Source organism: Oncorhynchus tshawytscha, linkage group LG16 (genome assembly GCF_018296145.1).
Source record: "Oncorhynchus tshawytscha isolate Ot180627B linkage group LG16, Otsh_v2.0, whole genome shotgun sequence".
NCBI lineage: Eukaryota > Metazoa > Chordata > Actinopteri > Salmoniformes > Salmonidae > Oncorhynchus > Oncorhynchus tshawytscha.
This window is the reverse complement of record NC_056444.1, coordinates 66,586,889-66,614,038: the sequence shown is the minus strand read 5'-3', so window position 1 is coordinate 66,614,038 and position 27,150 is coordinate 66,586,889. Positions and strand designations below refer to the sequence as shown.

At 41.2% G+C, this 27,150-nt stretch overlaps 1 protein-coding gene across 2 annotated transcripts; it reads right to left on the bottom strand.

The window, feature by feature from the left end:
• Positions 1–241: 241 nt before the first annotated feature.
• Positions 242–26,668, bottom strand: frmd4bb (FERM domain containing 4Bb). 2 transcript variants are annotated; one of them, XR_002948274.1, is made up of 23 exons: positions 26,458–26,668; positions 14,935–15,000; positions 14,698–14,792; positions 12,810–12,905; positions 12,531–12,615; positions 12,181–12,237; positions 12,065–12,087; positions 10,909–10,992; positions 10,641–10,706; positions 10,121–10,178; positions 9,889–9,975; positions 8,080–8,156; positions 7,843–7,981; positions 7,526–7,667; positions 7,214–7,347; positions 6,822–6,938; positions 5,494–5,722; positions 5,327–5,383; positions 4,965–5,235; positions 3,514–4,283; positions 3,140–3,278; positions 2,586–2,670; positions 242–977 (listed from the first exon to the last, which is right to left on the bottom strand). XR_002948274.1 is itself a non-coding variant. In XM_024375909.1 (22 exons), exons 2-22 carry the CDS (start codon positions 14,998–15,000, stop codon positions 938–940), a joined length of 2,832 nt encoding a protein of 943 aa, XP_024231677.1. In that variant the 5' UTR covers positions 26,458–26,667; the 3' UTR covers positions 242–937. The 2 variants fall into 2 exon arrangements, 1 of the variants encoding a protein (XP_024231677.1); XM_024375909.1 differs by lacking the exon at positions 2,586–2,670 and having other exon boundaries at positions 26,458–26,667.
• Positions 26,669–27,150: the final 482 nt, after the last annotated feature.

The window sequence follows — 27,150 nt, the reverse complement described above, 5'->3', positions numbered from 1 at the left end:
GGAATCCTAGGGTCCACTGCGTAGAGGGCTCCGCCCAATCCCCCAGAGTTCCCTGAAAAATGTAATAATATCTCCTTAAAGTGATGCACAACAATGAACAGCTGAAATAAATGAGAATATCTGATATGTACGGGGTTGCTATACTCAATGAGAATGTCCTGTTATCAGTATGACACCCTGTAGCATGTCATTGAGAAAGTCTTGTTTATCACACACAGGGCTAAAGAAGTCACACTACAAATCAAGTCTCACATTGTTTTTATTAATGTCCCAAATCCAAATGGGAGATATTCACTCAGAGTAGAAGACAAACAATACATGGACAATGTAGAAATATGTAGAGAAACAAATAAAGGAATATTATTTGAGGGTTATCCAGACATATCTTTTTACATCATACAAAAAACCTACTTATCAAAAGTTTATGTTCTCCACATGCAAGCAATTTACATCACAATAACACATTCACAAATAATAATAATCTATAAACATGTACATTCAGATTCATACTTGGGAGAGGAGAGAGTGTCAATCCATGGATTGACAACCTGGGACTAAAGAAGGGTTAGTTTATTATTTTGTTATCACATTTTGTAAATAAAAATGTATACCTAAATGTTTTACAAAGATATTAAAGTTGATTTACAATATGTATAATGTCATAATACAATTGGTTCAATATATTTGGGTCAAAGATATCCCAGGGTTTGAAATTCACAATGATGAAGCTGCTTTTGCAGATCAGCAAAACGTTTGTGCCATCACCACATCCATGTCTTCCTGAATAATATCGATCTCCATCCAATCAAAGGCACATGGGAGAGTCATTCTCAAGCTTCATAGTATGTATACAGATTGGTTAGTTGGCATCCATCCAGAGGTCTGTGCTTCCAGTGTCAGGGTCATTGTGACAGATTTCATTCCAGTCCTCTTACCTTCAGTGGATGCTCATGTAATTTCCATCCATGAATATTCTCCTGTAATGAAGAGATGAAAACATACACATTTGAGTCAAGGTCAATATAAAAGACTCCCATACTTTAGGATAGCATGTTACTGAATGAAACCCCCTGCATGCTGCAACAGCTGAGATTATAATCTACTGTACAGGCATGGAAATGGAACAGAACAAACCAGGGATAAACACCATGAAAAAATATGTTATTAGAAAGAAGGATGTTTAACAAAAGCAAATGACCTACTGTCTTGTCAAGCATGCCATGCAATAATATAAGGAATGTCAAATGTGAAATTAGAACTTTCCACTTAATATGGATCACAATTTACACTAATGAGAGGCAAGCGAAAGTAGGTACATTCTACTACTGGTGCTATGAGGTACAGTATGTGCAGGATGTGGTGTGTAAACTGTGCATGTGAAGGTAGACAATGTGAAAGTGGAGTTTCTAGCTACAGGATGTAATGTACCATTTGCTTCACATTTCACTGGGCACAGATGTCGTCAGTTCAACGTCTAGTTGATTTAAATGGTTGAGTTGTCCACTAATGTGAATTCAATGTGAAATCAACAAACCATTTCATCATGTCATTGGATTTAGGTTAAAAGTTGGGTTAAAAATGCTCAATTCCCTTACATTGATGACATTTTGAAAATCCAATCAGTTTTCCATGATGATTCAACATCACATTTCATTATTTTGTTGAAATGACATGGAAAGAACGTTGATTCAATCCGTTTTTCCCCAGTGGGATGCAGCCATACTGAATTTGTGAGCCTGCTAATAGACCAAGATAATTTGTCAAAATCTTTGATCGGCATGGTCATCCATGAGCTAGAAGTATCTGGATTGGGCCTTGGCAGAATGTGTTACCACTGCTCTGGCTGTACATTTAATGGATGGTCTACATATTGATTTCACCTTGATTTTCATGGCACTAAATGAGCTACACTATATTGATCAATATGGCAAATGGTGAGACGCAGATGGAAACTGAAAACAGTGGCACTGATGGAAATGGATTAGCACTACCACAGCCTATTTGCATCTCACCCTTCTGTGTTTGAATGACTGCCTAATGGTCTTCCTCAGCACTATTGGCCACAGCACCAAACATCTTTACTGAATCTACCGGCATCGTATCAGACCTCTTCAACACATTGCATTCTGGGGGAAATCTATATACATGAGGATTGAGGATGGACAGATCGTGAAAGGAGAGAAAGAAAGGAAGAAAGTGAAAAGATCACCAGTTCACAAAGAACACACCCACACTCACTAGAGACTGCTTCGTTATTGGGGTTTAGTTTCACACCAACAAGCCAAACACACTGATGTCACTTACTATCAAAGACTGTTCATAGATAAGGATAACATTTTAAAGTCTATCTGACAGCCAAAATGACCTGTCCAATCATGAGGAACAGGATGAAGGTGGAGAAGAGGGGAGGATGCAGGAGTATTAATTGCAGGTGGAAGGATAGCGGTAAGTGGTGACAACAAACGCTAGGATGGTCCTGAGGTTCAATGTCATTACAGGCAAACACATAGAGTCAACAGAGATGACATCCACAATAATACCTGCTATTGTGCATAGGGAGGAGAAAAATATGAGCATGTTTTTACCTGGTAAATTGACTGAGAACACATTCTCATTTACAGCTTCAATCTTGGGCATAGTTATAGGGGAGATGAATGAGTCAATTGGAAACTGGGGATGATAAGGTGGCAATAATGGTATGAGGACCAGATTGGGAATTTATCCAAGACACCCCTACTCTTGTGATAGGTTCCATGAGATCTTTAGTGACCACAGAGAGTCAGGAACCCTGTTTAACATCCCACCCCTACACAGGGCAATGTCTCCAATCACTGCCCTTGGGAATTGAGATGTTTTATTTTGACCAGGGGAAAGAGTGCCTCCTACTGGCACTCTAACACCACTTCCAGCAGCATCTGGTCTCCTATACAGGGACCAACCCTGCTTAGCTTTATATTTAAGCCAGCAGTGGCTGCAAGATGGTATGCTGCTGGCTAAATAACCTTCACAAGACTGGTCTTGATTGAAACAATTTATTTCCCTTAGTTTAAGTCACACAATTAATGCTACTATTTCCTCTAAAATCATGTGGGATATATAGATGACTACATGTAGGTGTGGGGCTGTGGTAGGTACTCACCTGATATGGGTGGGGCTCCGGTTGTAGGTGCCATGGGCTCCTGGGTGATGGTGCTGTGGTGACTCTGCCATGTTATCATTGTCTGTTAGACCAACAGTTAGCTGGCTGCGCCAGTTTCCTGTGCTGGTGGATGAGGAAACTAGAAAGAGAACACTTTTTAGTTGCACTAAAGAGACAGAAAAAGTCTAATTGAATGACACCCTAATCCTAACAATTAATACAGAATAATATTTTCATACAGTATGTTAGGAATGTATGAATTATATTAATAAAAAATAAAAACATGTCCCTCTGTGTTACCGAGGGTGAACAGACAGAGTATGGTTTCTGAGGTGACCTGTTCCAGTATGATGAGAAGCAGGATCAACTACTACCTGAGGAGTAGGAGGTGGTTCGGCTGGAGTGGCTGAAGGGGGCTGGCATGGTCTGATATCCAAGGCTGAGCTGAGAGCCGTTATCGTAGTCATACCCAGCCAGACCTCTACCTGCCTCTATGTGGCCCCCGCTGCGGTGGTACCAGCCTCTCAGGTGCTCAGCCACCATGGCCTTTTGCATGTTCTTCTGTAAGGGCTCATTGCGGGGCCCATGTCTGGTCCGGGGCAATCTCATGGTAGCGTAGGGGTTCTGAGCAAGGCTGTCCGCCCGATCACTACTGTAGGTCCTGTATCGCTCGTGTCCGTAATTGTGTACTTGGTAGGAGGGGTTGACATTGTAGTGGCCCTCCATCTCGTTCTCATAGACGTAAGCACCGTTGGAGTAGGGCTCCATGTCTGGACAGGGGTAGCCTGCCACGTAGTAAGCAGTTGGCGCGTAGTGTGCCTGGGGCTCGTAAGTATCACTAAAGCCGATATGGTTCTGGACCAAATTGGGCATACTGCCTGTATTACCGTAGACCTCCACCCTCCTGTGCAGCTGATGGTTGCGGGTCCGAGAGTCCAGGGTGCAGTAGTGGGGGTTGCCTGCGTAGTCCAAGCTGGACTGGCTGGTGTAGGAGGAGCAGTCCTCCAGGGCTTCTGTGCTGTTGTTCCTGCAGGCAGGGGACTGGGTAAACACTGGCTTCTCTGAGTCAGTATCCTTTAATAGCCGTTGCTGTGACTCCAGACTCCCACTGCGGTGCCTGAAGGACTGAGAGTTCCCATCCGACCTGCAAAAGTCACACACACAAAAGAAGCAAATAGTATGGTTAAGAAATCCAGATGTACAGCACACTAAATTACAATTGTTTTCTGCATCCTGCATTCCACCCTGCATCTCACTGCTGGCTTGCTTCTGAAGCTAAGCAGGGTTGGTCCTGGTTGGTTCCTGGATAGGAGACCAGATGCTGCTGGAAGTGGTGTTGGAGGGCCAGTAGGACGCACTCTTTCCTCTGGTCTAAAAAATATATATTCCAATGCCCCAGGGCAGTGATTGGGGACACTGCTCTGTGTAGGGTGCTGTCTTTCGGATGGGATGTTAAATGGGTGTCCTGACTCTCTGAGGTCATTAAAGATCCCATGGCACTTATCGTAAGAGTAGGGGTGTTAACCCCGGTGTCCTGGCTAAATTCCCAAGCTGTCCCGCATACCATCATTGTCACCTAATCATCCCCAGCTTACAATTAGCTCATTCATCCCCCTGTAACTATTCCCCAGGTCGTTGCTGTAAATGAGAATGTGTTCTCAGTTAACTTACCTGGTAAAATAACGGTAAAATAAAATAAACAATTGTTTTCTGTTAAACGGTGGGATGCAGGTAAGGTAGGAGAGTATAGGATAAATGTTCAGGGTCGGGGTGAGAGGGTAAGAGTTTGGCTAGGCATGGTCTGAGGGGTGGTGGAGGGTCTCACCTGAGCTGGCTGCTGCTGTAGGCGTTGCGGGTCATAACGGGGGTGGAGGGCATGCTGCATGCGTCCCGTGAAGGTCTGGGTAAGGTTTTGTAGGGGCTGCTGTGTGCGGATGACACCTCTCTGGGGTGGTAGTGGTGTGAAGCATCCTGGCTGTCAAACGCTAACCTGTTGAGACTCTTGTTGTTGTGGTGATCTAGGGAGTGCGCGGGGCTGAGCTGAGGGGAGCACTGGACAGACCGTGACCGGGGCCTCTGAGCACCATCAGAGTCATCTGGACCAAAATACAAAATTGGGATTGGTAAAGCAGCTGTGCAACAAAGGTCAGGTAGCTACTGTATGACTGAACTCTGTGTCCCACTCACCGTCATCTAGAATCTGACTATCTGACTGGGAGCTGGTCTCTAAATGGATAAATTCATCTGGGGAAGAAGAAGGAAAGTATATTATAGGCTACAGATTAAAGTACAAATGTATAAAGTCATATTGTGGAATGTGAGTGCATGTGTTTGTCGATCTTTATCCCCAGTACCTGTGATAATCACAGAGGCTCTTTGGGTAGGCTTCTTGCCTTTCTTGATTCTGTACTGGTTCATCTCGTCTTCAACCTGCTGCAGTTTCCTCATGGCGTCCTGACAGTTCCTCCTCCTCTTCCTCTTCACAGTCTTACAGAGCTCTGCCTCTGAGGCCAGCTTCTTAGCTGCTTCTACGATCTTCTGCTGTAGAGCAAACATGCTCTCCAGGTTCCTCAGATAAGGGTCCTAAAGATCAGAGTACAGACATTATTATAGACATTATTACATCAGAGAATGGCAGATCCATTTCAATATCCACTGAGCACTTTAAATGCAATATCCAATTGTAAATTACAGTAGAATGTAGTCATATCAACAACATAATATTTTGCAGTTTGTGCCTGTATTGGGAAAAGCATTAGGCAACTCATCAACACGTGATCCATACGAAACAGGACAGGACATGATCCTAACTTCATCACATTCCATTCATGACAAAACATTTTTTTTCTTCAGTGTACAGTATATGTGTTTCTCTGCTTACAGTAATATCCTAAAACCCCAAGTTCAAATCCCTGAGGAATTCATGGAATTCATGTTATGTCATATTCTGCAAAATATTAGTCTTGTTACAAACTTAACAAGGCCAACATGTACAACGGACGTCACACTGCTTGCTTAGCAGGTACCGCTTCCTGATTGGGCTCACACAAAGACTGGAACACAGGACCTCTGCCTTGCTAGCACGCATAACCGCCCTCCTGAAGCGTATTACCAGTTCGGCACCACCGAAAAGTTAATAATTCGGCAGCCAAATGACGGCACTTCAGGCTGAGGAGTAAATTTCACACATCCTGTCATGACTTCCGCCGAAGTCGGTCCCTCTCCTTATTCGGGCGGTGTTCGACGGTCGGCGATCTACCTTTAATTTTCCATTTGTTTTGTCTTGTCTCCCCACACCTGGTTCCAATTACATAATTACATGTTGTGTATTTAACCCTCTGTTTCCCCCCAAATCAAATCAAATCAAATTTTATTTGTCACATACACATGGTTAGCAGATGTTAATGCAAGTGTAGCGAAATGTCCTTGTCCGGAATTGTGCACGTTATGTCTGGGGTTTTTGTCCCATTGTATATATATTGTTTTGTCACAGTGATTTTTATCATTAAACTGCGCCCTTGTAACACAGTCTTTGCTCTCCTGCGCCTGACTTCTCTACCGCCAGTACACACGGCTTAAACATCCCCATGTGCTACACATGAACGTGAGATTTGGTTCTGGGTTCGTAGATTAGTTAGCAAAATATATGTCATATACTGAACAGTGCAGTTTCAATACAGACCTCGTTGTATGGGAAGAGGTCATCCAGTTTGAAGGTCGTTCCAACGCGTCGTCTGACATGAGGAGGTCTCTCACCTGCAAACAAGGGATACTCTTTTGGCAGTTTGCCCGTGAGCTCCTGGAAACACACAACAAAATATCCAGGTCAGTTAGCTTTACAGAAAACAATGTGAGAAAACACGAAACAGACACTCTCTGTGGCACACTGGCTCGTACAGTTACACAGTGTTTCACTCCAATAGTCTCAACTGCCCAAACTAAAGCAATTTGTACAGTAGCTTGACTGATGTTTCACTGACTGACCCTGACTGAAATGAATTGCTGAAGTGTATCAGCCTAGCACCTCCAGAAATCAATGTAAGTAATTGTCCAAGAGAAAAATGGGCCTTTCACCGCCTCCAGCAAGCAGATTTTCTTCAGCTCCTTTGTTTTCTGGGTCAAGATGTCTTGGATCTCTTGTTCCTTCTTCTTTAGCTCAGAGATCTTCTCCTTTCTCTGCACTTCGTCCACCGCTGAATCGGCGGACCCTGTAGTGGTGACATTGTTTACACTATAAATGTACCGTAGGCCTATGTGTTAGTTTTGGTTGTACTTTTTCTAACACAGTGCATACAAATAAGGGTATATTTTTTCCTAGCCCTTTATACAGGTATTTTAAAACACTTAGCTAAATATAGACTTTCAGCTACCAGAATGCTGACCTACCTGTTGACGCCAGGCTACCAGTGCTAGCCATAATGAGGTTGTGCTTTAGGTTATCTCCTAGTCTGGTTATCTTGGTTCCTCCTCCATGCTCTGTTAGATCGACGGCAATATCACCCAAACTTTTCGCTGCAGTTATTTTACCCTGTTGGATTAGGGATTTATGGGGTGAATACATACTACAAACCTACACTGTCTACATGTAAATATCAGCATTTAATCCGACATGAATACATGTATTAATTTAGGGACGCATGAAGGTACAGAACACAGGTACACTGATTAGGTCAGGACTAAAAAGCGATAATATGACATGGTACCTTGCTTTGCTTCCTGTCCAAGTAAAACTGGTGCTGACTGATGGCCATGACCCAGATGGTTTTGATCAGTGAATGGCTGGCGTACCATGTGTGGATGACCAAGCCGGTCTGGCCGAATGTACGCTTGGTCACTGCCCGCCTGTTTAGAGGAAATACATTAGGCTCAGGAAGAAGAGCTTCTTTAGCTGTCTAGGAAATGTAGTTGTGATAAATATTTATAGTTTGACTTGCCCTCACCTGTGAGGGTCATTCACCTCAACAGCAAATTTCTTCTCCCGAAAATACAAGTTCTCCAGTTGCTTCCACTGATACAGCTATGGAGGTAAACACAGAGAGACACAGAGAAACAACTGATTAATGATTGGTGAAACATTTACTTGTACTTTAACTCTCAAATCCTGCATATGACACCTTTATATGTACTCATAAAAAGTATATGATTAAATAATAAGCATATGTAATGATGAATCACAACAGATATATTACAATGACCTTATACTGACCTGGCTATGTCATAACACATGCCCACATAGTCAATCCCATGATGTAATAACTAGCAAACCGCAACCTTTAATCAAGTAAGTTAAATCACAACTAAAACTTCAACTGCCATGAAACAGGCAAGGGCTGTCAGGACTATGATAGCATTATATCATTATACAGGTGCTAGTCCAGAGTAAATAGCATTTTGCTACAAAGGGGCATACCACAAAGACAAATAACAATGTGTGACAGCTTCCATGGCTCATCACATTGCTCAGTAACCCCTCCAGGTGCTGACTGTTTACAGTAAGATATGAAGAATCCACAGAGGTGCATGACTCATCACCATGTCTAGGTTCGCCACACGAGGCAGGCATTTACAGCCTTGTTACAGACCCAAACTAATGGTTGGATTTTATAATCCACCCCTCTCTCTCCTATTATAGCTAGTTCTGTAGCCTATCTGTAACATTTACCAACACTATTGTACCTGTTACATAATATCAGGGACAGAAAAAAACAATAACCCAAATTGTGCTACCATCAAAAATCACATCATAAAAAAGCATGATATCATCATATATGTAGTTGTTTTTCATTTAACAAAATGTTATTGTCAACATCCAATATGTAAAACTGTTGCTTTATCTCTTACCAGTAGAGGTCCAGTAATCCTGTTTCTATAGTAATGCTGTCTCTAATCCTTTTTGTCAAACTCAAACAACACAAACAACTCCTTTTCTCTGCTTCCAACATGCCTCCTCAGGTACTCTCAGCACTCTGAAGGGTAACACCCAGTACCCTGCCTTCCTGTCTTTGACATCACATACACACCCTCCTCCCTCCTCTCAACACTAAATGTCTGCCCAACCAGATCTCCTTCTCTCTCCGTGTTCAAATTCATACGCACATAGATCATTAACTTAACACCGTGATCATGTAGCAGCAGACCACAAAGCTTGGTGTTTGTCCAGGAGAACAGCAAGCTATAAAACATCCACTGAACCAGAAGAGCGGGTTACACACTTGACACTTTATGTAGGACTCTCAGAATGATGAATATATCTACATGTATCAACTGATCTGGTAGAAGTTGAGCAGGCATACCTCTGTTATAAGTGATAGACATAAATATTATAAATACAGGCTTCCAAAGTAATGTTTACCTAAAGGGATTGACCACAGAGTTGTTATAAACTACATATTCAAGTCTGGCCTCCTTCAGCTGTATTGAGGGCCTAACCCCGATCAGATGAAAAGGTGATGAATGTGTGTGAGAGGTTAGTGAATCATGATAGTGCTACGTGCTGGAGGTATCTTTATCACTGACATTTTCATCTTTCCTCAAACAGCCTGCTGAAGCTCCTAGCGCTGTCAGGTATAATGCTACAGTAGCAGGCAGACATCTTATCTGCAAAATGAATCTCCTATCTACCTGTAAAGGCTATACTGCAAAACAACCGCTGTATGCTGCCAATAAAATAGCTCATGCAAAACTAATCCTGTACTCCTCTATACTGTAAGCAGAGAAGAAAACAAATGGGAACAAACAAATAACTGTACCTTCCTTGGTTTCAATTTGTCCTGCAAATCATATTGGCCAATTCCTTTATAGCTGATCCCAAGCCACCATGGGATTCCTTGCTTGTCCTGTAAGGCAAAAGCATAGTTTCATGACTGAACTGCATTCATCCATTCCCTTACAGAAATCTGATTTATAATTGTATTTATTAGGATGTATAAGTGCAATGCACAGCTGTTGTTGTGTGCATAATGCAATATACTGTATTATTACCTTTACTTCATAATAATGAACGCCATACGTGGGTAATGATTCCACTAGAGTCAAATACCTGAAATAAAATAATTTTCTGTTACAGTAACATCCCAGAATCACTCTTTAACTTCCAAAAGGTGGTTTCCAGGGATATTATATTATATATTATAGATGGTACAGGACAATGAGAGCATGATATGTTAAAGGTGCCTACAGTGAATCACAATGATTCACTGGCCAGACAGTAACTGAACTGGGTTATTGATTTCTATCAGACCTTGACTGTGAGAAAGGAGAGTGTGAGAAAGAGAGAGAGAGAGTAAGGGAGAGAAGAAAAAAGAGAGGGAGAAGAGAGAGAAGAGAGTAACAAGTAAGTATTTGAGAGAGAAAACAGAGAGCAAGAAAGGGAGTAAGAGATAGAAAGAGAAAAAGAGAGAGGACTGAGAGATAGCCAGGGCCTGATGTTTTCAATCTTATGACTTGTGATAAACAGGAGTGTGTGAGGGGAATGAGGGATCATTGTTTTTCCAATACTCACTGCACCATGGCATGTCCGCGGGAGACTCCTTTCAGCTGTTTGTAGTGCTCTATCACTCGATCCTCACTATAATAAACATTGTAAAAATGCATGATGATGACACCTTCAACTTCGAAGTTATGGGCTGCATCCCTCCTCCCTCTCAGGAATGCATCATACATCCTAAATCATTGTCTGCTACAACATTTCTTTTGCAACAATTGTTATTTAGCAGTTTTGTAAACTAAAAAATTACTAAGGATGCACATCATATTCAAGGTTATTTTACCAGTATGTAAGTGATGGGTGCTCCTTTAGCACCTTGTTGGGAAGAGTTGGGAGCTTCTTCAGATCCATTCTGGTGGTTTCATCACTGATAATAATGATAAAACAGAATGTGGATAGTGAAATACAATATACTGTAGGCCCAATGCAGACGTTTTTATCTCAATATCAAATAGTATCTGTGTAACAGTTAAGTACCTTACTGTGATTGTTTTCATAATTTTTTCTCTCCAAAAGAAACAAAAATAGCCTCTTAGCAAAGAACATTTCTCAAGCAAGACTTTTACTAGGACTGCCTGGGAGTGGTCTGTGGGGAGGGGGACACTGAAAACTAGCTTTCTAATGTATCACCTGGTGATTTCACCAGGTAGGCCAAAACTCCATCCCACCAAAATATCATAGTGTGGAAATGTATATAAAACACAGGATAATCACATTTTTGCCTGCACCAGGCCTTTAAATAATATTCTGTACATAACAGTTAGCAAATTACCATACAGAAATGATGTAGAGAAACCAGTGCAATAAGGTCTTCTAAAGTACAAACAACTTGGAATGAGCTGCTAAAGGATATCACCCCTATTTAATCAGACTGTCTGACCTGACCCACTGGTGCAGAAACCTAATTGGCAGACATGTTCCAGGTGCATGGCCACATGCAGAGGAAGGTTCTTCATAATGAACTAACTGAAGCTCCATTCTCTGGCCATCTAACCCCTGTAATTTATGTTAATTTGGAATGAGACAGGTGTGAATGCAGACAAAGATCCACAGTGTTCCATAATTCTCTGTCTACAGTTTGGTTCCAACTGAATGCTCCCTGACAGTAAAGAGGATGCTGCTCCTGCAATAGACGCTTTATTAAAAGTGGTAGAGCTTTGATGTTAGAATGCAGCCCTGCAGACTGTAGTAGCCTTGGCCGAGCTGTCAGTGGTATGATACTCAATCGAAGGCCTGTGTGAGATTTCAACACATCGTGGCAGGCCTCACAATACACAACATCTCTGCCTTCCCTCTTATAACTGCCTTCGCTGTCATTGATTTTACTGTTTTGTCTGGAAAACCAGCTACAATATTTAAAGTCTTTGCTAAATGTGTGATGTTGTCTTGTTGCTTAGGTAGCTGTTGTGTTTGATACTCATTAGAATATATGTCCTTACCTTGAGTAATTCCCCTTTGCTTCCTGAATTGATATAAAAACAGCATGTCAGAAGATGTATGCTTTAGAGTGGCTAATTAATATACAGTACAAATCCCAAGCAAATAAGAAACTAACCTGCAAGGCGTTTGCTGCTAATTTGAATACATTCTCACTTTCCACCTCTATATCCCCCTGTAAGAAATAAAGCATCATCATAAATGTGTTAATCTACTTATGGGCTGCTGAGACACTTTGCAGATGTCTGTATCTGAGCTCTGTTCCTATGACTAACACATATTCATCAAAATATAATTATTTTCGACTAAACAGCAATCTACTCTTTCTGACTGTCTCATCTCATTCCAACAAAACAGTGTCTCACGGCCACAGTCAGACTGAGGTTTGGTGGTTTATAAAGAGGGACAATGAGACGGTGAATCACCATTTATCACACAACACACAACAGAATAAGATAAGTAGCTTACATTGTAGACGGCAACTTTTGCATTTAGGAAGAATAATTCCACCGTTGTGTTGTCTTTCAGCAGTGTTATACTCTCGACGTAAAACCTGGAGGGATACGTACAAAGAAGTTTCATTTGTTGAATTTAATTGTAAAGTACATATTCCATGCATAATCAGTAAGACATCTCATCACCCACTACTAGATATTCCCTAATGTAATAAAACTACTGCCGTCATTATCATCTTAAACCAATAACAGGATATATGTGGTACAGATATGGGCCTGGTGCAATAACTACCTGACCAGGAAGTTGAGGGCAATAGGCCCAGTAGCCCTCTTAGAAAAGTCATGTTCTAGAACTCTTCGGTCCAACTGCAAGTATTTACACTGGCCACTACAAGAGACAATGAAGAAAAGTGTTAAGTAAACAAACAGCACTGGTAAGAAGCATACAAGCATACATTTATCAGTGGAGGATCCTCATGGGAGGAAGGGGAGGACCATGCTACTCAGTGAATTTCCCAAAAAATGTAAATAGATAAAACATATACTAAATATATTCTCGGCAATATATTAACGTGTGATTAAAACACACTGTTTTTAATGAAGGTTACAGTAGCCTCAACAGCACTCTCTGGGGTAGCACCATGGTGTAGCCGGGGGACAGCTATTTTCTGTGTGCATTGACTTCAATACAAAACCTATGAGGCTCATGGTTCTCACCCCCTTCCACAGACTTGCACAATAATTATGATGACTTCCGGAGGTCGTCCTCCAACCTATCAGAGCTCTTGCAGCATGAACTGACGTGTTTTCCACCCAATCAAAGATTCAGAGAATTAATCTAGTAATGAAAGCATAATCTACAGCTAGCTAGCACTGCAATGCTAAAATGTGGTGAGTAGTTGACTCAAAGAGAGAGAAAGACAATAGTTGAACAGTTTTTAACTAATTTATTTCTTTAAAAACTAAGGAGAAGCACCAGAGAGAGAGAGAGATTTCATAGTATTTTTTAAAACTTTTACTTTCACTTACTTAGCTAGCTAATGCAGCTAGCTAAATTAGCCTACTCAAACACCAGGCTCAAACAGAGAGGAATGCCATTTATTTTTGTTAGCTAGCTAAGGCTATCCAACAATAGAACTCAAGGTCAAGGTAAGCTTTCGGTTTTATTCATTTATTGCCACCGGGGCCCGCCGGTGTAACTGCTAAACTGCTTGCTGTACACAGTACTGTGTGATCGTAATGTGTTAACTAATGCTCTAGCTCTAGTGATCAGGGGTGTATTCATTCCACCGATTCATTCCATCGAAAAACTTTTCTTAAAAGGAAGCACACAGAACGAAACGGGGATAAACCTACCTGAATTTGTCCAATAGAAACTCTCGTTTGCAACTGTTGGTGTCACACCCTGATCAGTTTCAGCTGTCTTTGTGCTTGTCTCCACCCCCCTCCAGGTGACGCCCATCTTCCTCATTATCCCCTGTGCATTTATACCTGTGTTCTCTGTTTGTCTGTTGCCTTTTGGACTCTGCCCTGGACTACCGACCCCTGCCTGCCCTTAACCTGTCCTTTGCCTGCCCCCTGTTTAAATAATAAACGTCCGTTATTCGGACACTCTGCATCTGGGTCTTTTCCTGAGCTGTGATAGTTGGACTAATGATTACACTCTAGATCAGTTAGATGACGGTATTTGGTGTGTCACTGTCTGTCACCTTGATTACTCAAATTTGTCTCTCGACCTGTGCACCTACGTTATAAACTTTCATTCATAGGCTAGTTTGTAGCAACCTCATGATGGGTATAGGGAAAAATACGGTATCATGTAGTTGCCTAAACCTATCAATGTTACATTGTGAATGGAATATGAATGACAGTCATCCAATATGCTGTAATAGAAATATGCTCATAAAATGTTTAATTGTCCTCCCTAATCTTAAATAGCCAAGACCACCACTGAGCGCTCGCAAGCACTCACACACACTGGCACACACACTGGCACACACACGCACGCACGCACGCACGCACGCACGCACGCACACACACACACACACACACACACACACACACACACACACACACACACACGCACACACACACACACACACACACACACATACACACACACACACACATACACTGTATGCTCTAACACCCATATACTTACAAAATAAGCAGTGTCTTACCTGTCATCAACAAATGTTAGGCCGAAGTATTCCTTCTCTTTGAGGTTAAAATGGGAGGACACCAGATCTAGCAGTTCATGGGACAACAGCTTGGGCTGTGGAATAGGAAATTGTTTGAAGAGGGCATTAGGCCTATCTATTTGAGGGTATTATCATTTTTGGTCCAAATTATTTGAAATTCATAGGAAACTAAAGTACTGTTACAATAATCTCATAAAATGATTTAAGATATTGTACCTGAACCAGCAGATCAAGTTTCCTGTCGTCAAGGAGATGAACCTGGCAGAGTCTCCCCTCCGTCATCTACAATGGAGTACAGGAAGTAAATGCTGAGTATTGGATTTGTTCATACTGTCAACAACACCAACCCTGCTTAGATGCAAATGCAATTAATGACAATTGTAGGACGTTTCAGTTGTGTAGAAATCTTGTCTCAGTCAATACAAATTGACCAAAATCAAACATCAGCCAAGGCTTTCTTTCTTTTTGTAAAACCTTATATTTACCCCTTTTCTCCACAATTTCATGATATCCAATTGGTAGTTACAGTCTTGTCCCATTGCTGCAACTCCCGTACGGACTCGGGAGATGCGAAGGTTGAGAGCCATGCGTCCTCCGAAACATGACCCTGCCTAGCTGCACTTTTTCTTGACACACTGTTCACTTAACCCAGAAGCCAGCCGCACCTTGGTGCAGCTACAAAGGAATTGGCCACAGTGCAGCTACAAAGGAATTGGCCACAGTGCAGCTACAAAGGAATTGGCCACAGTGCATCTACAAAGGAATTGGCCACAGCTGGCAACTGAAGTCAGCGTGCGTGCACCCTGCCCGCCACAAGGAGTCTCTAGAGTGTGATGGGACAAGGACAACCTGGCCAGCCAAACCCTCCCCTGACCCAGACAGCGCTGGGCCAATTGTACGCCCCGCTTCATGGGTCTCCCAGTAGCGGCCAGCTGCAACACTGCCTGGGATCGAACACGGGTCTGTAGTGACGCCTCACGCACTGCGGCGCAATGCCTTAGACTGCTGCACCACTCAGGAGGCACAGGGCTTTCTTTTTAACAAAGTCAATGCACAGGATAGAGAGCTTAATCACGTTCAGGAAATAATAACTGATGTTGTTTTTAATTACAAGGACTCCATTGTCTCATGGATTTAGCACTAAAGTAACCCAAAGAGGATTTGTTGTTCTGAAGGTTTTCAAGTAATTCTGTAGGGGAGAGTGGGGTAAGTTGAGGTGTTTTACATTCAGCATCACTCCGTCAAGGGAAACATAGTATTCCTTCCAACAAAGATATGTACATGTATTTCAATATGTTGTGTATCCCTAAAACTAATCAGAATTCATGTACATTTCAGTTTTGAAAACATAGCTTATCTAAAAAAAGTGGTCTCTTGGCACAAATTACACCGGGTATTGGGTAAGTTGAGCCGCAGGTCAGGGTAAGTTAAAACCTCTACAGGATTGGTGGCTCCCCTGCGGAACGGTTGAGCTAACCTAGGCTAATGTGATTAGCATGAGGTTGTAATTAACAATAACATTTCCAAGGACATAGACATATTTGATATTGGCAGAAAGCTTGAATTCTTGTTAATCTAACTTCACTATCCCATTTACAGTAGCTATTACAGTGAAATAATACCATGCTATTGTTTGAGGAGAGTGCACAGTTATGAACTTGAAAATGTATTAATAAACCAATTAGGCACATTTGGGCAGTCTTGATATAAAATGTTGAACAGAAATACAATGGTTCATTGGATCAGTCTAAAACGTTGCACATACACTGCTGCTATCTAGTGGTCAAAATCTAAATTGCACCTGGGCTGAAATAATACATTATGGCCTTTCTGCTGCATTTCAAAGATGATGGTACAAAAAATATGTTTGTATTATCTTTTACTAGATCTAATGTGTTATATTCTCCTACATTAATTTAACATTTCCAGAAATGTCAAAGTGTTTCCTTTCAAATGATATTGCTTCAGGTCCTGAGCTATAGGCAGTTAGATTTGGGTATGTCATTTTAGGTGAAAATTGAAAACAAGGGGCGGATCCTTAAGCAGATTTCAGTACTGAATTAAATATTAGCAATACCTTTTAAAAAAACATGTCTATCTTTATTTCCAAAACACAATTAAACTAAATCACTAAATCATCACTTTTTTTGTCTTTTAATCCTTTGAAGCATCTTTTAACATAGGCTTAACAACTATCAAACACTCTGTACTTTTTTTACATAGGCCAGGCCCTGTTGTTGCCTCATATCCAATCGAAAAATGCCTTGCATTACGCCTGTGAAGAAAACACTTCAATTTGCTCAACTTGCCATGGGCTCAACCATTGGCTTAACTTACCGCATGGCTATTGTCCCAATTTATCCCAAAACATTTTGACTATATTAACCCACACAGCTACAAGGATGCACTTTCATGCTAGGTTTAGAACTTCATACTGAAGCTTATAGAAACCCCAACTGAGGTTTACAGCCATTTTAAAATTATCTACTTTGGTTTAGATACAAGCATCATGAACCCTCTAACACAATAAATTCATTTGACTTGGCGAAAATCAATTTTTTGGACCTAACTTTCTACCACTTTTTTCATGTGATTTCTTCCTTCACAGACTCCATGAAATGATGACATCTACCTAAATATTGAGCAAATTATACATTTTTTGTATGGTTTCATAGAAATAAGGGTGGCTCAACTTACCCCTTTGGCTCACCTTACCCCACTCTTCCCCCAAAAGCCTTTTGTAGCACTTAAAAACGTAAAATACATACACATACTCCAAAAACAATCAACACCACACCTGACTCTAATCTGTGTCCACCAAATTATGACATGAAGTGCTAAAATATAAAATATACAATATTCTCAATATCACATATAGTAGTTACAGGTAACACTAAAGCAGGCAAAGACACACACCTCCACCAGCCCTGTCCTCTAACAGCCCTATACTGTAAATTACAGATGAAGTCCTACTGATCTATAAAGTGCTGCTGTACCTGGTAGAGTTCCCCTGGGAGGACACACGTCTGAACACATCCCTGTCCAGAGCTCATCATCCCTAGCATGTAGCCCTTCTTCCTCAAGATCCACACACTGACAACCAGCACAAAGCGAGCACCTCTGACCAACAGCTTGTCCATACTGCACGCTAGCTAACACCCAGCCGGGCTTTGGCTTGGCTGTCCCTGCTCTGCAACGCCTGATACCTACCAAACCCAAGTCTGGCTGGGTTGGTTTGCGTAACAATATCATTGATATGTGCTGCTAACCCATTGAGCTAAGGCACGTCTGGGTCAGATGCTAGACTACAGACTTTTCTTTCAGAGCACTGCTTCTGCTAAGCCTGAGGGAAAATGGGTCAGCCAGGAGACGTGGTGCAGGTGACTCCTATTGTAGCCAAATCATTTATGCTCTAGGAAACATAGAGCATGAGGAAACCGAGGTGTTGGATACCAGACAGTAATACCGCCTCTGTCTCAGACAAATCTAATAATACATTTTGTATAGCGCATTTCATTACATAAAATAATCTCAAAGAGCCTAAAAAGCTAAACCAACAACCAACTAATTTAAATTGAGATGGTAGAGATGGAGATTGAATGTCTCTATTTGGCTTTGGATGAAAGGCTGGAAGTTGAAGCAGTTCGGGTAGGAAAGTCATAATTAACAAATCACCCTCTGTTAATTAATCATTCAATTAAGGGGTCTGATTTAAAGGCCCTGTAACACTGACAATGTGATCAATTTAAAAAAAATATGATCTAATGTTAAATATGCACATTCAATGGATCCAATTAATTTTGCATGACTGCATGTCACTCACAGAGACCTACAGTATTTGTCTCAGTGCCAACTGACATTGTTATGCCAGTATTATAGCAGCAGGATGTCTAGTGTATTTGTGATGACAATGCCATCGTGCTTTAATGTGTGCAGATTGCAGAACCAGCTGCCAGGAGCTGGACAGTTGTAGCTATTACATTTTCAGAATTAGATGGGTCATAGTGATTTGTCACTACAGTGAGTATTCTATGTGGGGCAGAAAATGTCAAAAAAAAAAATCTTACTTAAGGCCCTCATGTGCATGAACATGTGAGGATTCATTTCCAATGTGTACTTGGAGTATCAGCCAATTTAATTGAATGAGCGTTTTGTGATTGGTTTTCCCACATTTAACATTTGGACAGTGGGAAATGTCAAATCCTCTCAACATGATCTAATTTTATCACTCTGGACAGAGCTTTCCACAAGCTTTTCCAGATGCACAGATCTAGGAGCTAAACGCTAACTTTTATGTCACTTCTAAATTCTATTTCACTTTTCTTTAAGGATGTTTATAGCCAACCCATCCTCATATCAAGTCCCGTTGAGATTCAGCCTGTACATACTGTAGCAATAATATTTGCACGTATAACTATATAAAGTCCATTTATGCTAATGCATGAGATGATAATGATATTGATTTATTGACTGGAATATTGATTCCAGTTTTCCAGTGTTGTGTTTATCCAAGACCACTGACACTGCTTAGTCAACCAAACACATTACATTCAACAGCTCTCAAGAAAACACCACTTGCCTTCAGACATGCAATTAATCCCACGTGGCAGAGATGTAGCGGGACATGATGAAAGAAGTGTAAAGGCTTTCTGTGTGTCTTTGGAGACAGACTGCTGTCTGAGAAGTGGGCCACAGGCAATGGGCATGGGACTATAAGGAATAGGGCCTAGGGGCCTGGTTGATATGGAGAACTTGTCATGGATGGCCTGTTACAGATTGGCGCTGGCCCTCTGCACTAATATCAACTGTGTTAAGTGGATTTAAACATTACTCTCTTATAATGCTTGACTTGCATATATGTCATCATAAATGTCTTGCTTCACATAACGTTATCAACAATGGCACTTTCACATGGCAGTTTGTAATGATTATAGATTACGTGACAATGATGATGAGGTTTAATGACAGGCTAAGTATGCAGGCATATTGTTGCATGAACCAGTATCTGAGCAAAAGTGACAATGAATATGACGAGATCTCCTCTCTGCCCAGAAAGCTTCCATTCATCTTCCCATTAGACAGCTCTGCAAGCGTTATAATGTTAAAATAAGTTTTTTACACACCAAATATGCCTGCCCTGCCTGCAACTATCCTCATTTACTGCCGTCACACCCAGCATGTACAAGAAAGGTCTAAATAAAAATGGTCAAGCAACCCCCCAAAAAAGTTATGGATTATTTTTGACCGGAAGAGGTGTGTCTTCCGGTCAAAAACAATCCATTCATATTTTTCCGGTTGCTTGTACATTTTGATTTAGACCTGTTTTAGAAGTACATACCAGGTGTGACGGCAGTAAATCACATGAAACAGCTGGTTTTGTCATCATGGCCTGGCTGCACCTCCTCTTATCTCGGTTTCCTGGCTTCATGCATTATTGATGAAACCTGGTCTCGCACGCCAGCCCACGTCTGCTCTTTAGACTTATATACTTGTCCTCTGCACATGGTTTAGACATGTACTGTGACGCAGGGCTAAATGATCTCTTGATTCCTTTATACACATTTCCATGATCAGGTTGACATTTCCTGGAGTCATACTGCAAAGCAATCTATAAGACTTAGTCTAAGTTTTTGTGGTAGTTTGCCTTGATGTGTCAAGGGTGGATTTGACAACTTTAGTTCAGTAAAAACTCATTAGAAACTGAACGGGTTAACATCAGGGTTCCCACTCCAAAAGAAAACCAAACACTCTTAAGCAGCCAAAACAATGTCTTCCTGTGATTTCAGGTGTCTGTAAACAGCCTACTAAACAGGATACCCAGCTCCAATTCTATCAAGCCAAGGTGACCTCAATGTAATCAAGTAGTTTTCCATTCAGTCACAACACTCTTTTCAGCTAGGGCACCACAAAACCTCTCTGGTGTTGTGACACGAGACCACTTGTTGGTTGCTTGGGAAGGAAATTACCCAAAAGCAACTTGTAACTTGCATCTTTGACTTCTGCTGATGACTGGTCATGACCTCCAGTACCATAGCTAACCTCTAGGTAAGGCTACACAGAGCAGCAGTATTTGAGGGGAGGCTGGGACACATGTTCCCCCAGGCTTAGCGCCTTCTGGGATCCTGAGGCAGTGAGTTGATAGGAGTGGTGTTTGGAATTCTACCATATCTGATTTCTCCTTTGGCCAAATTTAGTCATTGGTAAAATATAATGACCATGGCCTTCATCTAGCTGGAAACTGCTGATTTTTTTAATGGAATATCTACATAGGAGTTCAGAGGCCCATTATCAGCAACTATCTCTCCTGTGTTCCAATGGCACATTGTGTTAGCTAATCCAAGTTAATAATTTTAAAAGGCTAATTGATCATTAGAAAACCCTTTTGCAATTATGTTAGCGCAGCTGTGCTGATTAAAGAAGCAATAAAACTGGCCTTCTTTAGTCTAGTTGAGTATCTGGAGCATCAGCATTTGTGGGTTCGATTACAGTGTCACGATCGTCGTAAGAAGCGGACTGGCGGCTCTGGCGGATCCTGGCTGACTGGCGGCTCTGGAGGATCCTGGCTGACTGGCGGAGACAACGACTAACACCTGCCTCTGATTGAGAACCATATCAGGCCTAACACAGAAAATACAAACTAGACATCCAACATAGAATGCCCACCCAGCTCACATCCTGACCAACACTAAAAGAAGGAAAACACAAAAGAACTATGGTCAGAACGTGACATACAAGCTCAAAATGGCTTGAAACATAGCACTTTCTTCTGAAACTCGTCAGTTTATTCTTGTTCTGTGAAATGAAGGCTATTTGAATGAAGGCCAGTTGAGAACAAGTTCTCATTTACAACTGTGACCTGGCCAAGATAAAGCAAAGCAGTGTGACACAAACAACAACACAGAGTTACACATGGAATAAACAAACGTACAATCAATAACACAATAGGGGAAAAATCTATATACATTGTGTGCAAATGAGGTAAGATAACGGAGGTAAGGCAATAAATAGACCATAGTGGCGAAGTAATTACAATTTAGCAATTAAACACTGGAGTGATAGATGTGCAGAAGATGCATGTGAAAGTAGAGATACTGGGGTGCAAAGGAGCAAAATATAAATAACAATATGGGGATGAGGTAGTTGGATGGGCTATTTACAGATGGGCTATGTACAGATGCAGTGGTCTGTGAGCTGCTCTGACAGCTGATGCTTTAAGTTAGTGAGGGAGATATGAGTCTCCAGCTTCAGTGATTTTTGCAGTTCGTCCCAGTCATTGTCAGTAGAGAACTGGAAGGAAAGGCGGCCAAAGGAGGAATAGGCTTTGGGGGTGACCAGTGAAATACAGTGGGGCAAAAAAGTATTTTGTCAGCCACCAATTGTGCAAGTTCTCCCACTTAAAAAGATGAGAGAGGCCTGTAATTTTCATCATAGGTACACTTCAACTATGACAGACAAATGAGAAAAAAAATCCAGAAAATCACATTGTATGATTTTTAGTGAATTTATTTGCAAATTATGATGGAAAATAAGTATTTGGTCACCTACAACAGGCCCTCCGATTTGACACACTGAACTCTGTCTGAGAAGTAGTTGGTGAACCAGGCAAGGCAGTCGTTTGAGAAACGAAGGCTGTTGAGTCTGCCGATAAGAATGTGGTGATTGACAGAGTCGAAAGCCTTGGCCAGGTCGATGAATACGGCTGCACAGATTTGTCTTTTGGGGTGCACCCATGACCAGCTCGGAAACTATATTGCATGGCAGAGAAGGTACGGTGGGATTCGAAATGGTCGGTGATCTGTTTGTTAACTTGGCTTTTGAAGACCTTAGAAAGGCAGGGTAGAATAGATATAGGTCTGTAACAGTTTGGGTCTAGAGTGTCTCCCCCTTTGAAGAGGGGGATGACCGTGGCAGCTTTCCAGTCTTTGGAGATCTCAGACGATACGAAAGAGAGGTTGAACAGGCTAGTAATAGAGGTTGCAACAATTTCGGCTGATCATTTTAGAAAGAGAGGGTCCAGGTTGTCTAGCCCAGCCCAACATTAGAGTGTCTAGTTTGAGAAACAGACAAGTCCTCAACTGGCAGCTTCATTAAATACTACCCGCAAAACACCCGTCTTAACGTCAACAGTGAAGAGGCGACTCCGGGATGCTGGCCTTCTATGTAGTGTTCCTCTGTCTAGTGTCTGTGTTCTTTTGCACATCTTAATATTTTATTTTTATTGGCCAGTCTGAGATTTGGCTTTTTCTTTGTAACTCTGCCTAGAATGCCAGCATCCCGGAGTCGCCTCTTCACTGTTGATGTTGAGACTGGTGTTTTGCAACTACTGCAATCAAAGAGCACTCAGCACTGCACACTAACCATGCTGTCTACGCTGTCTAATCATGACAGCTGTAGTAGCAGTATTTTCAGAAGTAGTGGAAGTATTAGCACTAAGTAGTGGTTAAGGTAGCAGTAGAGGTAGTAGGCTAGTAGGAGTAGAAGTAAAGTAGTAGCAGCAGTAGTAGCAGTAGTAGTAGTAGTAGTAGTAGTAGTAGTGGTAGTAGCAGTAGTAGCAGCAGTAGTAGCAGTAGTAGTAATAGTAGTAGTAGTAGTAGTAGTAGTAGTGGTAGAAGCAGTAGTAGTAAGAGTGGTAGTAGTAGTAGAAGTAATAGTATTGGTATAAGTAGTAGTAGTGGTAGTAGTAGTTGTCGTATAAACAGTAGTAGTAGTAGTAGTAGCAGTAGTAGCAGCAGTAGTAGCAGTTGTAGTAGTAGTAGTAGTAGGGGTGGTAGTGGTAGGAGTAGTTGTATTATAAGTAGTAGTGGTAGTAGTAGTAGTAGTAGCAGTAGTAGTAGTGGTAGTAACAGTAGTAGCAGCAGTAGTAGCAGTAGTAGGAGTGGGAGTGGTATTAGTAGTAGTAGTGGTAGTGGTAGTAGTAGTTGTAGTATAAGCAGTAGTAGTAGTGGTAGTAGTAGTTGTAGTATAAGTAGTAGTAGTAGTAATAGTAGTAGCAGTAATAGTTGTAGTACTAGTTCGAATTGTTGGAGTAACAGTAGTAGTGTAGTATTAGTACTAGTAGTAGTAGTGGTAGTAATTGCAGTAGAAGCAGTAGTAGTGGTAGTAGTAGTAGTAGTAGTTGTGGTACTAGTTGGGGTTGTTGGAGTAATAGTAGTAGTGTAGTATTAGTAGTAGTAGTAGTGGTAGTAATAATAGTAGCAGCAGTAGTAGTGGTAGTTGTAGTACTAGTTGGGGTTGTTGGAGTAATAGTAGTAGTGTAGTATTAGTAGTAGAGTATTAGTAGTACCCGTAACTGTTGTTATCCCTTCACTACAGCTGCTATGCGACTAGAATGAAAAGCTGTTTCTCTATAGGGTGTCAGAAGCAGGTGCTGTAGTGAGGGGTATTTATGCCTACTGAAAGGGACTGCAACGTTGTATTATCTGGAGCTGCTGTGACTTTCTGCAGAGCCCTGGGGAAGGAGCGAAGCACTCAGTCACTGAGGAGCAGAGTAGAGATTGGGATATTAATCATGTTGCAACGCTTGATGTGGGTAACACAACTACGAATCACAAAGCTTTTATAGATGCTATCATCAAAAGATAACATTGGCTGTCAAAACAATATTATCGTGACATGTAGCACTATTAATTTGATTGAAAATTAGCATTTACTGTCATCAGTTATAATAGGTACTAGCAAGAGCCGATAATCTGGAGTATGTAGAGTTATGGAGTTGAACAGGTGTGTGATTACCAATGAATGCTTGAGGATGAAGACTGACGTAACACTTATGCAGTTTCATAGAATGTGTATACTTCCCTACCTATGGACTTGTAACAGTATTTATGTAACGTAACAATATTTAACTCTTCCAGGTTAAGAATAAATGTAGGATAACCAGCCTTTCCAAAAAAGAATCCTCTCTTTAGACAGTGTTTCATGTAAATCCTCAGGAGATGTCAAGGTTCCTGAAAGGAAAACTGCCAACTGAGTGTCGTGGTGTGTTGCTCATCACCAGCATCAAACAGCCTCACAAACCATCTCTCATGTACTGAGGTACACTCAAAAGAGGAAAATATGTAGAGGCAGTAAACTAGCAGAAGTATATGCCTACATGGTGTATGTTTACTGTTAAAGGTACAATGTATTATTTCAGTTTACTGTATATTTAGTTACCCACTTAAACAATACTTGTTTGTTATGACCCCTGTTGCTTGTTTCGAGGGGTCAGTCATTGCTTTATGTCGTGGGTTTTAAACAATGCCCCCCATCTCCAGTGGTGCTGCTTTGCATTAGTCACCATACTGTTTTCAACAGGATATCCTGACCAACAACGGCAGGGGCCATCACAACGGGATAAGTCTCAGGATAGTGAAGTTCATCCACTTCCGTTTCTAAAAAAAACAGCCATCAAACTAGAAATTCCTGTTTACCATGCAGGCTGCCTAAAACTACGTCAAAAGCCTTTATTTTCCTGAATCTCACAGAGAACATGACAAATAGTGACAACTTGTAGACAAATAGTGACAACACTATCATCACTATCAGTGATGGTTATTCTCTTCTTTATTTGTTCTATTCACTGCAAGATCTGTACAGTGTAAAAAAAAAGTTTTGAGAATTGAGTTTACTTTTTCAAATAGTTTTAACGAATTCACTACGTAGTCAATCGGTAACATCAGGCCAGAGCTGGCACTGCCACCTGTACCAGGACAATATACTGTATGCTGCTGTTTGCTTTGGCTGCTACTACACAGGTGACATGTTTCTCATGAAAATTATGGAATGAGCCTGCTAGCTGCCTTAGAGCAGTCACTGACAACGTACAATGCAAAATAAAGGATGCAAATAATCCACAACTCTTTATGACTATCCACATGTAGCCTAAGTAGGCATACACAGCATGGACATACACCGCATGAACAAAAACAGATCGGTAAAACGGATAGCCAGTATACTTGCAGAGTAAAATTATGTTGCTAATTAATCAACTGGACTTCGTTTCTGATGCTTATATATGAATTGAAATCGCTTACTGTATTTACTTACAACAGGCCTAATCTTAAAGATATCCTTTATGTAGATAAATAAAGCTACATAATCATTGCCTTAATATTAATGTACCCAATCCAATTTCTGTAAGGAAGCCTTCTTTCTGCATTGTATCCTTCCTCACTGACCAAACCCCGGTCCATATCGGTCCCTGGCCGATCCCTTCTATACACTGCTGTTTAGTGCAGACTAGACTGGATAGCAAGGTGTGTCAGGCAGAATGCAAATGTATTATGTGTCTTATCTCATCATCAAAAACATATTTTAGTTTATTCCATTCAAAATAAAGAAAATTATTTACCAATTGTATACAGTAGGCTAATGACCCATTAAAACGTATGCTAACAGGAACACGTATTTCACAATGGGGTAGGAACAATGACTAGGTTACTACTTACTGTACATTGGTGGTTATTTTCAGTCAAATGACAAACATGAGTCCCCGATTACAGAAAAAGCTAAATAAAAGTATATGAATTGGCATGATTCTTTTGTTGAAAGAAAAAACACTGATGCCAATATTGATAATACAATTACAATAGGACAGCCAAGCCTACAATGATATGATAAAGCCGGTTAATTAATTGATCACTCGAGTGGGATCCCATTCCGATGCATGAATGACCTGGTATACTTTGTTCCCTGCACAGTTCAGAGAATACTCTCCCCATTATCGTTTACTGTCACGTTGTAATGGGACAGACTTACCTTCGTTTTGGGCGTTTCCTTTTATTTCAGCTAGTTGGTTTCTTGAATCTAACATAGGTCTCCCCCAGCATATTGGAAATGCATTCAATGCATCCCTGTTACGTTTTCAGCAAAAGGAGGAGAGAGTCAGTGAACTGTATCGCAGTCAACTATTAGTAGCCTTCTCTCGTAGGGCTACTCGCGCACGCTCGCTTTCTTCCACGCTCACCACGCCTTCACCCCGCAGTTATTTACGTGAAAGGAGATTTTAGCGCTCGCTGTCCTCAGCTACGGCGGCTGTACTGAACTGTACACAATGGGTCACAATATGCTCATTGCTGGTAATAAAGGTTAATGTTTTAGAATTAGACATGATGCAGACCCATGCGGAATACCATTTTTTTCTACCCAGGTATTATCGCAAACATATCTACATGCCTATCAGGGTTTTAAAATAATAATTATTATTGTAGCCAATTGTGGCCATTGTATAAATTAATGCATGTCCAAAATACTGTGTGTTGGCTGTGACATAAACTCCCCCCATCCATTGCCTTAAAAAAAATATATTCATCAACAATTAGTAGGATTGAACTAAAGTGACTGCTCTATATTTCAGAAAATCTCAAATGTAAATCTCATGAATGCAACCTGAGGCAATTTGTGGTTTATAACATGCTGCCAAGAAGAACCAGATCAAATAATCTCATTGTC

Bases quoted from the DNA above. Each gene is read 5' to 3' on its own strand.
- frmd4bb (XM_024375909.1), bottom strand. From the start codon at position 15,000: ATGACGGAGGGGAGACTCTGCCAGGTTCATCTCCTTGACGACAGGAAA. The intron at 7,668-7,842 runs GTACCATGTCAT...CTAATCCAACAG, and splicing joins TGGACAGGAAGCAAAGCAAG to GGTAAAATAACTGCAGCGAA. The intron at 5,723-6,821 runs GTCTGTATTGAA...TCTGATCTTTAG, and splicing joins ACCTCTTCCCATACAACGAG to GACCCTTATCTGAGGAACCT.